Source organism: Cyprinodon tularosa, unplaced genomic scaffold, assembly GCF_016077235.1.
Source record: "Cyprinodon tularosa strain WSP-4 unplaced genomic scaffold, ASM1607723v1 ctg666, whole genome shotgun sequence".
Classification (NCBI taxonomy): Eukaryota; Metazoa; Chordata; class Actinopteri; order Cyprinodontiformes; family Cyprinodontidae; genus Cyprinodon; species Cyprinodon tularosa.
The window spans coordinates 18,731-31,465 of NW_024039414.1; the positions used below are offsets into that span (position 1 = coordinate 18,731).

Below are 12,735 nucleotides of genomic sequence, written 5' to 3' on the forward strand. Positions count from 1 at the left end.
TATAAAATCTAAAAGTAAAGCATTTCATTTCATCAAAATGTATTTTTCTACAGCAGGTTTAACAGGACTACTTCTTTAAATGGTTGTTGAGCTTTTTTTGCAGATTTAACAGATTTTATTCATTATAATCAAAGGGATAAAGGGCCATTTTTTCGGTTACTATAAATTAAATCTAACCCAACATGGGGAAATATATGAATATCAGAAACCATATTTTTATGTTAGCTGATAGTAACTGGAGGACTGAAGAAAACCAGAATGATGAAAAAGGGATGAAATTAAAATGAGCTCAACAAAGCTTTACAGAAGAGTCTAACCAGTGGACTATGACAGATTTATCTTCTAGAAACTTTCCTCCTCCTCCTCTCTGTATCTCCCTCTTATATTTCCGCCTCCAGACATAAAAAAAGCAACTTTCCATATCAGAGTCCTCCTCCTCTCCCCAGGCTTTGTTCAGTGACCTTGTCTCTCCACATGCTGACTTTCACTTTGTGATTCAAACGAGCTGGACAGGCCTGCTCTCAGTTTTTATGTTATTACGCAAACACCTGAGTGACTAAACACAAAAACACTCTCAGTGTTATTGTGTACTTTTATTACTTCAGTCTGTATTTTCATTATGTCTACTGTTGTCCTTTTCACCGCAGTTATTGGGATTTATATATATCCATGGATGCTGTTAATGAAGATAGGTTTCTCTTAATGGGGCTAATGTCTATTTGAAGGAAATGTATCTCGGTTTGACTGTTTCCTCCATCAATAATCCCTGGAACTTAACAGCCTGTTTGCTTTGTGTAGGTGAAATGTTAATTTATGTTATATATATAATAGGGATGCACGATATTGGGATTTTGGCCGATATCCGATATGCCGATATTTTAAAACTCATGTAGCCGATAACCGATATCGATACCGATGTTAAAGCTGGACAAAAATAAGTAGTCATTGAAAATAGCAGTTTTGTTATCCATTTCTGACACTTTGAGAAATAATATACTCAAATATATTTTCATATGCTGATATCAAATAGATTTTTAAAAACGCGGTATCGATCTATTTTACTTTCAAAATCTTGTGAAATTTCATCGTTCTGTTACAAACTCTCGTGATATTTTGCAAATTCTTGTGAGATTTTGTTAGTAAAATAGATCGATATATAAAAATATGGCAAAATTTCGTGGATTTTCGGGGGATTTCGTAGCATAACGATGACATATAGCAATATTTCATTAGTAAAAGAGATTGATATGGTGTTTTTAAATGGCAATATATCAGCATATGAAGATATTGGGATATTTTAATGTATCAATATTTTTTCCCTCGTCTTTAGATGTTTTTAAGTCTGAAAAAAAGAAGTTTTTGAGGAAGAAGAAGAAGTAGTTTTTTTTTTTTTTAGACTTTAGAAACTCAGAAGCGATCAAATATCGGGTTAAATATCGGTGTGGTGGCCGATGTCCGATATTCAGTTTTAAGGCCGATACCGATAGGGGGCCGATTATATCGTGCATCCGTAATATATATATAAAAAAACACTATTAGAGTTGAATCAGATATCAGCACACCCTGCTTTTCATCAGTCTTTAACAAAAAAAAATGAAAGAATCAATGAGAATCTTGACATTTGGATTATTCTGTAATGTTCCCTTTTGTTCCTGCCCACTCATTTCATAAGAAAAGATGCAGGCATTTATCTATTTACCTCTTACATCATTGTGATTCACTACAGAAAAAGCGTTTGGTGTTACAGCAGCTCATGGTTCTTATCATTCATGAATACCAGAGAGCTGACAAAACGGTTCGTTTTGCAACTTTTTCCTCCATTAAATCCACACTTTCTTACAGGAAAGCAGCGTAAGGTGGGAAGCAGCCAATCATTCATTCATGAGAGAAGTTGTAAATGATGAGTTTCCCACTGTGGACACTCAAAATTAAATCCGTCACGGTCCATCCTGTGTGTTAAGTGCTTCAGAGTGACGCATCTGTCTTTTAGAGCATCTCTGGTTGAAGGGCTTCCTGCCACTAATGTTCATTAGAGGATCTTAGAACCAGTCCAACATCAATATTGATGATAAACTGCTGATACTCCACTGCAGCTCAGTTTCTCTCTACATCACTTTATGCCAGAGAGGACGAGCAAACAGACTGGACATTAGAGACACTGGTAAATTACCCAGAAATATGATTTAATGGCTGCCTCAAAACTGAAAGAGGAGACCATTCCTGATGTTTACAGATTAATGTTGGATTTTTATGGTTTAGTTTGCTGCAAAAAAAAACTAGAAATGTTTTTTTAAATGGAAATACTTGAAGATGGGGAAGATTTTGAAACAGCCAGTTTGAGGTCAGATGTGGAATAACTGACTGCATGCATGCGGTGTGAATGTTTTACGTCCCTTAGGAGGTTCTGTATTGATTAGGAAGTACTTCTTCCATGTTTGATGTACACAGATATAAATAATGCATAATGTGTTTCCAAAACAAATCCAGGTGAGGAGGAGAATGACAGCTGAAGGCTTTTAGACAATGGAGAGACCGCATGGACAGTTTAACTGAAGATTACAGTCTAGAAATTTGGCAAAAAAAAAAAAAGTTTCACAGATGTTTACATAGATGAAAAAGAAAAAACCCCCACTGCAATCCAGAAACAAAACTGTATCAACTTCTTTATTGAATGAGGATTAAATGATAATTTTGCAGTTTTTTTCCTGTTTTTTTTTTTTTTTTTACAAATTCAAATTTTTTTTTTCTTTTTCAGATTGACTTTCACAAACTCTATTATTTTCGAATCATATTCTCTTCATTTCAATCCCAATACAAAAACTCACTCTTGACGCAAATATTGACCGATAAAGATTTTATTGCTAAAGTCCATACTGACCAATAGAAATGCGTCTTTGCTCCTCTGTCCAGAGGAAATTAAAGAGAATGGCTCAATCCAAATACCTCAAATTAGAGCTCCTACCTCCTGCTTATAGTTCCTAGCCCTTCACTTTTTCTGGGGTCAACAGTAACTCATCTAACCAGGGTCAGAAATTTGATTTTTGGTGAATCCAAACAAGCCACAGCCTCAAGTGTATAATCATACACAGACGTCGTATCGGGACTACAGGCGGCCAAAGACACAAAGGATTGTGTGCAATTTTATAATTTCTAGCAGCAGCTAGAGACATGAAAAGCTCCCTATGCTAACTGCAGTGGCACTAGGATGCATAATGCTTCCTGGTCCTAGCTCCTTCCTAAGCACTATTCGGATAGCACTTATTGGCAACAGCAAACGCTTTCCTGGCATGGTTTTAGTGTCCTTTCAGATTTGAGGTATTCAGATTAAGCCAGTGTGATTAATACAACTAAATCTGAAAAAAAGATATTTGAAGAAACAAAAAGACAAAAAAAACATGAAAAAAGGAAATAAATTTTTATTAGTTTGAGAGAAATTATGATAAAAAACCTTTTGCGGATTTTGTTGATTAAGACACTTTTCTGTTTTTTTCTGGATTTTTAATTTTTTGTTTCGTTTGTCGTTTTCAAATTTCTATTTACAAAAATGCTTTTTTTGTTTTTGTTTTGTAATAATAATGGAACAAAATTCCCTCCATAGAATACCGTCAGACTAATATTAATTCATGCAGTAATATGTCATCTAAAACCTCAGATTACGATTGTCACGTCTTGGTTGTAGTTAAGAGGACCCAAAATGCAGAGGCAGAGAGGCTGAGGTGAATTCTTGTAGTTTTAATGAAAACACTAATAACAGAGGCAAAATCCAAAAATCCAACTAAAATGTAACTCAAACCAGAAACACGGAGAATCAAGGGAAACGCGCACAAGGAGCCAGGGAGAGACGAGGTGTGAGGGCGACGACAGGACCAGCAACAAAAAGGAACCAACAAGGAGTGACTGCAGAGGAAGAAAATACAGGTGCTGGTCATAAAATTAGAATATCATGAAAAAGTAGATTGATTTCAGTAATTCCATTTAAAAAGTGAAACTTGTATATTATATTCATACATTACATACAAACTCATATATTTCAGATGTTTATTTTGTTTAATTTTGATGATTACAAATGACAACAAATGAAAATCTCAAATTCATCATATCAGAAAATTAGAATATTGTGAAAAGGTTCAAAATTGATGGCCCCTGGTGCCACACTCTAATCAGCTAATTAACTCAAACCACCTGCAAAAGCCTTTAAATGGTCTTTCAGTCTAGTTCTATAGGCTACACAATCATGGGGAAGACTGCTGACTTGACAGTTGTCCAAAAGACGACCATCGACACCTTGCACAAGGAGGGCAAGACACAAAAGGTCATCGCTAAAGAGGCTGGCTGTTCACAGAGCTCAGTGTCCAAGCACATTAATAGAGAGGCGAAGGGAAGGAAAAGATGTGGTCGAAAAAAGTGTACAAGCAAGAGAGATAACCGCACCCTGGAGAGGATTGTGAAACAAAACCCATTCAAAAATGTGGGGGAGATTCACAAAGAGTGGACTGCAGCTGGAGTGAGTGCTTCAAGAACCACCACACACAGACGTATGAAAGACATGGGTTTCTGCTGTCGCATTCCTTGTGTCAAGCCACTCTTGAACCACAGACAGCGTCAGAAGTGTCTTGCCTGGGCTAAAGAGAAACAGGACTGGACTGCTGGTGAGTGGTCCAAAGTCATGTTCTCTGATGAAAGTAAATTTTGCATTTCCTTTGGAAATCAAGGTCCCAGAGTCTGGAGGAAAAGAAGAGAGGCACTTCATCCACGTTGCTTGAAGTCCAGTGTAAAGTTTCCACAGTCAGTGATGGTTTGGGGTGCCATGTCATCTGCTGGTGTTGGTCCATTGTGTTTTCTGAGGTCCAGGGTCAACGCAGCCACATACCAGGAAGTTTTAGAGCACTTCATGCTTCCTGCAGCTGACCAACTTTTTGGAGATGCAGATTTCATTTTCCAACAGGACTTGGCACCTGCACACAGTGCCAAAGCTACCAGTACCTGGTTGAAGGACCATGGTATCCCTGTTCTTAATTGGCCAGCAAACTCTCCTGACCTTACCCCATAGAAAATCTATGGGGTATTGTGAAGAAGAAGATGCAATACACCAGACCCAACAATTCAGAAGAGCTAAAAGCCACTATTAGAGCAACCTGGGCTATCATAACACCTGAGCAGTGCCACAGACTGATCGACTCCATGCCACGCCGCATTGCTGCAGTAATACAGGCCAAAGGAGGCCCAACTAAATACTGAGTGCTGTACATGCTCATACTTTTCATGTTCATACTTTTCAGTTGGCCAACATTTCTATAAATCCTTTGTTTTTATTGGTCTTCAGTAATATTCTAATTTTCTGATATGATGAATTTGAGATTTTCATTTGTTGTCATTTGTAATCATCAAAATTAAACAAAATAAACATCTGAAATATATGAGTTTGTATGTAATGTATGAATATAATATACAAGTTTCACTTTTTAAATGGAATTACTGAAATCAATCTACTTTTTCATGATATTCTAATTTTATGACCAGCACCTGTATGTAGCTGACAGACAATGGCAGGGCTAACAAGCTGATAAGGAGCAGGTGTGAGGAGACAACGAGGGAGCCAAGGGGAAACACACAAGAGGGCAACAGAGGAAAACAGAAATAACTAGAGAACTAAAATAAATCTAGAAACTACAACAAAATAGGAATTAAACCAATAAAACTAGGAAACATGGAGCAAAGTAAAGCACAACAGAACCAAAACCATGACAACGATTCTTCAAATATGCCTACCCGCTACATTAAGCATAACTTCCTACACTGACATTAATGTCTAATTATGTTTTCATGGTCTGTCAACTTTGTTGGTTTCTTTGCTTTTTTAAATTGTGTTTTTAATGCAAATAATATAATATCTAGATTTCTTTTTACCGGCGGGGGGGTTATTTTTTTGGTTTTAAGAGATACAATAGGAAATTGAAAAATTTTGCACTTGACCGGCCAACAACAGCTGAAAAAAAGAATACATATTTATATGTATATATATATATATATATATATATATATATATATATATATATATATATATATATATATATATATATATAGTTTTGCAGCGGGAGCATGACTTTCAGCAGATAACAGGAGCAATGAGGGTTTTACGGCAGTGTTGCTAGGATATTATCTTGATCTCTGTACATTTATACCAGGAAATGTTCAGGATTTAGGCATGTTGGAAATTTCCCCCATTAGTTAAGAGTCTACAGTCTCTAGGAAATAAGCAAACAGGATATTTACAGATAATAAAGTTAGAAATCTCTGACATAAGATGCTTGAAATGTGGTGATACAACCTTCTGCTTTGCATTATGTTCCTTTCAAGCAGCATCCTGTCGCCTGTAATGTTGCTATGTTGGAAAAATGTATAAGTCGTGTTAAATAGGATTCTTTAAGACAAATCTAAATTATCTATTTCAAACTTTGAAAACAGCCATTACAATCAACAGACAGAAAATTAGCTTTTATACATTACTAGTCAAAGGCAAGTCATTTAGTTCTGGTTTGGTACCACCTTTCTTTTTTTTATATGAGTTAAACTGGATACTACTGATATCAAAATACTCTTCATTTATGGGCCAAAAGGGCTAAAATACAACATTCCTGTTTACTGTACAATTCCTTGTGGATGTTCAGTTAACAAATATGACATATTTCAGAGAGTTTATCTTGGTCTCTTCATGACAATAATCCCATTAGATGCTAAATTTTTTAAAGTTCTATTTTTTTTTTTTATGAGAGGCCGCTTTGACCTCCGGGTAGTTATTTCCTACCAGACTCTCTCAGTTAGGAACTACTAGAGTAATGTGTCTGTGCTTGAGCCTTACTCTGGATGTGCTGCTTCTGGCATAGACAGCACATGTTACACTATGTTTGTGCAATGTTGCAGTTTTATGCAGCATTATATTAACCCTATACTACATATAAATTTGTTTTTTCTTGTGCATTTCACCAAATAATAAACATGTTGTCAATCAATAGAAGCATTAAAATGGAAGAGATTGTCCTTCTGAGCAAACAAATACAGGTGCAACAAAGATGTTAGAGAAACAGAGAATCTGGCAGAGAAGTGGCATTCTTTTTCAGCTACTAAAATCAGTAAAATGTTTGCAGGAACCGACATTAATCAGTCATTGGGGTTCATATGACTGTTTAGGATGAAAACATTTATTTGATGTAAGTTGAACTTATCCATTCTGGAAAGTATAAATTTTATGTTCTTGGTGAGAGTAAAACTAAGTAGAAGATGCACTCATCATCGCTATATAAAGTGCGAATCACAGGACAGCTTACATGCAACATCTGGTAGGCTTTCAGATCTAAAGTGAAATGCATTTAGATTATGTTATCAAAACGAATATGGCCGTCTGAATGCACTCACACTCTCTTTGATGGCCACATCTGATGGTAATGACAGCGGCTGCACTGTAGCAAACTCTTCAGCTAGTGAAGTCCCTACAGGCTGTCCTACAACTTGCTAGAAGTCGCTAGATTACATCATCATCTAATTTGTGGTGTTAATTTGCATAATGCCTTGGTCTGATAAGCATAAAGTTGCTAACGTGATGAGTGGGACATTGCTCCTCCCCAAATGCAGGACCAACAGACTGCTGAACTCCTTTGTTCCTCAAGCAATCAAGGGCTCTGTTCGAAAACCTAGGACGCATCCTTAGAAGACCGGACTGGAAGGCCGATTACGTCATTGCGCGGCGCCGAGGTCTGGTCGGATTCCAAGAGTCCTCGTTATGCGGCCTTAAAATGCGTCCTTCTTTTTGCCCAATTTGAAGGATGGGTCCGATATATCCTCGGTATTCTTGGATATCCCAGGATTCATTGCGAGACCAAGCAAGCCGTGATCAGAGGAAAGGTTACTTGGCGCCGAACAGTGGTGAAAATTGGAAGTTCAGTTTAATATAATACAACTCTGTGAATAGTTCCGTCTGAAATGAATGAAAATAGTTGTTTTAATGGTTATTGAGTCAGATATGTGGCTGTAATGTTTGGTTTATCTAAAGGTTTTTATCTGTTACTGTGTAAATGAGTTTGGCTGTAATTTAAGGACAGATTCTAATATATTTGCAGGGGACTATAAATCTGATAGGATTTTTATCTTTTTATTGCTGTTTTGCACAATATGCTTAACTTTGTATTTTTTGTTGTTGAATATTAGAGATTTTGCAGATATATTTTTTGTAAATATATTGTTTAGATTTACTTATATCTTTCTACCCCTTTTATAGAATAGAATAGAAAATCCCTTTATTGTCCCACAATGGGAAGATTTACAGCAGCAGAAAGATTATTGAAAATGGTCACACAAATGTGGACCTTAGAAAAAAGTATAAGAATAACATAATAGGGAAGAGTTAAAATATAAACAATAAAATACTGTAAAGTGTTTTAACAATATAAAACTGGAGAATTAATAACCAATATGCAGCTATGGACATTTTTACAGTAATGGATATTTGAAAATAGCAGCAGCATCAGAGATGTGCAGAATGACAGCAGCAGGTTATTTAACTGACTAAGGTTTCTATCATTACATTTGATTTGATTTGTTCCTGCTCCCGCTGGTTGGAACCTTTATTCCACTCTGGTTCTTGTGAGTGTAGTCTTTGTTCACTTCACAATAACAAATAAATAAATAAACAGTTTTGAAAACTTCTGTATTCATTCTTTTCCTGCTTTGTGTGTCAACGTTCACGGTTGCTAAGCAACCGTGCATACGGCGGTAAAACCCGCTAAAGGGTAGACCTGGTCGAATTTACAGCCAAAACTCTTCCGGTCTCCTTATTTTCAAGGACTTCGAAGGATCCAGTCTAGGTAGACCGCGTCCTTGGAGGACCCGTCCTAGGTTTTCGAACAGAGCCATGCTGTACAACTCCTCACTCGGTGGAAGGAGGAGGTGATAGGAAGAGGGGCAAGGGTCAGCCCCGCCTCTCATTGGACGTGTCATGCCAAACATTACCTAATGTCACTCGTGCAAGATTCTTCTCTCTCACTGTGCAATAAAACATGCCAACTACTGTGTAACCTGTGTAATTTTTTACTTATTTATAAGGTCAGTACTTTTCTGAAGTTCAAGTGCAATAACCTTAATCAACTACTAAATAGTCTTCCTTTAGCTCTCTACTGTGCAGATATTTTTATATCTAAGGGAAACATATTCAAGGACATTACAACTTTTTATTTTTTATTTTTTTGTTGCTTTTTTTGTACTATATACACTCTTTTTATATTGTCTGTAGCATTTTATCTATAATGGCATTTTGCTCTTTGTACTCTAAATTAGCTACTGGAACTAGAATTTCCCTGAAGGAGTAATCCCAAGGGATAAATCACGTTGAATCTAAGTCTAACTTGTCAACGGTGGCTAGCTGAGAAGCTACAGATCAAATGGAATCATAAAGAATGTCGAAAATGTTATTAAAATCACTTGATATTGTCATTGTAATCGCAAGCATTGATCACTCCTCACAAAATGCTAAAACCAACCAGTTTATCTGACCTTAGCCTTAGTATAAACAGCGGTGGCTTCTCAGTAGGGGTTGCTATAGTGCCGCCCCATCAAATTGCAGGTAAATAGGATAGACAAGTAGCCTGACGTAGTCCGACTCAATTCTAGTCAGAATATGAGTCTGATACTGCTCCATAGAGCTGTGATTATGGGGCGTGTTTCGAACGAACCAGGAAAAAAATGCCTCTGTACTCAATTGGATAGACCTACAACCAATAAGAGCAACGGAGTGCGTGACGTATGTTAAGCGAGGCATAGTTGTTGTCCACAAAAATCAAAGCGTGCAGTTTCACGCCTAGAATAAGAAGATGAGCCTTGATCGCGTTTCTCTGTTCCTCTTTTAAAATTAATTTGCTGTCGATATCTTCTAGAACAGACCTAATAGCAGAATCTACTCACCCAAACTCTCCAGCGGCAGCCATTATTGTTGTCACCCAAGCGCGCTTTGGTCACATGGTTGATAACGTTACTCTTGATCATCTGTCCATCATCGTATAAAGCCCGCCCTGACAATTTGATTGGATTGCCTGACAGTGGGCTTTAATACTCACGCTACTATGGAGCAGAGCCAGACCGAACTTCCCCGAACTCAAACCTTGTGGGCGGGACTAAGTTCGGACTGGCACCCAGGCTAATAGACAAGGTCATTATAAAATAAAAAGAAATAAATAATACAAAAAGAAATTAATTTATCTGTTCACCCATAAATATTTATTTATATTTCTTTGTTTATTTGGGGCTTCGAATTTATGTTTTTCGCTTACTTAAAGCAGTATCGGGCGGTCTAAAATGCTCTAAAATGGTGGTATCGGTATCGGAGAGTACCAATAGGACTCTGCATTTGGAGGAAAAGAAGACTTTTCTATTTTAACAATAATCCTGTTAAAGTAAATCATTACCTCTGCCATAACACTCAAGCTTTTGCTGCTAAATACATGTTTTGAACATGAATTCACAGGTTAGAAATTCTGTAAAGGTTGAAAATATGTGTAAAAACAGACATGAAGCCCAAACTAAAAAAAAACATATTTCAATATTTTGAAAAAAAAAAAAAAAAACATCACATAAGTAATATATTGGACTTCATTAACTTTCTTAATGCTAAGTTTTAAAAAGAAATCGCTAAATCTTATATCTTGAAAACAGTAAATCTAAATCTTTTAAATCGTTTTATAGCTTGACAAAGCCATGATGGTAATTATTTTATATCCAAGTAGTATGCAGTTCTTCATTTATACACACACACATCAATTTCAAACAGATGGTATCGATATGATATCGGCCAATACTGCACAGCCAGGTATCGGGGCCAGAAAATGGCATCAAATATTCTAAACTTTTTATTTTTCAGCATTCTTGTCATATTTCTTAGTTTATTTGGAGATTCGATTTTGTGTTTTTTGCTTACTTAAACCAATACTCATAATAGAAGTAATGAACATGAGCTGGGAGCCACAAATTGAGATATTTTAATCATTCCTAGGTGTTTATGGGACCACTAAGGGCTTTGTCATTCCCCTACTGGCTTTGGACGGAAAACTGCACTTGTAACGTTCTGCACCACTGACCACTGTTCTTGCTCTAATGGTAAGAAAAACAGCTTTACTGCAACGTAATGTAAGGCCATTGGAATCCCTTCATTCGCTTCTGACAGGCAATTATAGAATAATGGGAATTTGGAGGTTTATGTGTTGGAGCCGTCAAAAAAGGCCACCGTACAGTAGTTTACAACAGTGCTATATTCAAATGTTGGGGAAACGCCACCCAACAGTTCGTATTGATTGAAAGATTCTTACCAAGGTGCAGAAAGCTTGGCTAATGTGCACTTTTTGTCATTCTTTATCCAATCATATTTATCTATATCTGTCAATAAAAGTAACTCCTGGCAGCTCTGATGCAGAGCTCAGAGACACAGGCATAAATGGAAGAGTCGGATAATAAGAAGACAGAAAAAAAATGGCTTAAAACTCCACAAACCCCACAACCTCCTATTTCCAATAATAGGAAACCTAATTTTAAACCAAGAAGTAGTTACCTTCCACAAGCTCGTCCATACTGGTGATCTTCTTGCTGCCATCTAGGGTGTAGATTGTACGAACTCCTTGCGGCAGATGAAGGTTGTCTGACAATGATCGGGTGAGCTCCATCAGCAGAGCGTCGTACGACCGGAACCTGTCGCTAGAAACGGCGTACACCAGGCCCTTAAAGTACCGGTCCCCGTTGCGAAAGAACCGGACCTTCTTGGCTCTCTTCTCCGAGGTGAGGGCCTGCAGTGTCCGGGTCCTGTAGTAGCTACAGTTGGCGCTGTGGGCAGGACTGGGAACCAGGCTGCTGCCTCTGGAACTGGGGCCGGATCCCCCACCGCTGGCGGTGGAGTCATCTCTTTTAGGTCGGGTAGAGCGTCCCCGGCGGACCTTGTTCCGTTCGTCGAAATGCTCCAACTCAAGGGTCTTACTCAGAGACATGATGAAGGAGCTTCCAGTCGCACTGAGAGTTAATCCAATCAGAGAGCCATATTCAAATGGAAGAAAGATACTTAGGTCCTCAAAATGTATCAGGAAGAACACATTCCAGTTATAATTAAGAGTCTATAATGTGGTCTATAGAGTTTTAATGTAGTTCAGAGTAGATCCACTGGTCCTCTACTAAATAGGGACAATTAGACCTTAAAGCGTCCCTTACTTTACTATATCTTGTTGCTAATTCAAGGTAGATTCAGATTTGTAGAAGAATACTAAGACCTGTAAGAGTTTCAGACCTTCTATAGTAATCCTCTGCTTTATAATTTAGCCCTGTCCCTGAGGCTACTACACTGCAGTGACCCCACCACAACCTCACTTGTCTGGTTTTTCGAAGGCAGACCAAGGGAAACAAGTCCAGCTTTAAACCCAAATCAATAAACCATTATCCCTGTGATCCGGTCCATTTTGGGGATTTTTGTTCCAGGCAACAGTTTAATCCTCCACAGTCATCAGCAGTCCATCCATCCCTGAAAATACAAACCCCCCCAAAAAAAAAAACAATCACATGGTTGGTACTGACAAGGCAGACCTACAGGATTCAGAGATGACACAAGGGGAACAGTCAGCCTTCCTTCATGCAGGAAATATATTTAAATCAGTCAGTGAGGGATGCAGAAGTGCCAGATTTGCATCCAGTTAATTGCACAACATAGTATTTGAT

General features: G+C 37.6%; 1 protein-coding gene across 1 annotated transcript in view; it reads right to left on the bottom strand.

The window, feature by feature from the left end:
• Window positions 1-12,735, bottom strand: part of LOC119771357 (serine/threonine-protein kinase DCLK2-like) — a gene marked incomplete at its 3' end in the record, with an annotated part of 31,238 nt that overhangs the window by 17,952 nt on the left and 551 nt on the right. Inside the window, exon 2 of the mRNA XM_038267226.1 lies at window positions 11,588-12,541. Within this exon, the coding sequence (XP_038123154.1) occupies window positions 11,588-12,017 (430 nt within the window). The remainder of the gene's footprint in view (window positions 1-11,587; window positions 12,542-12,735) is intronic.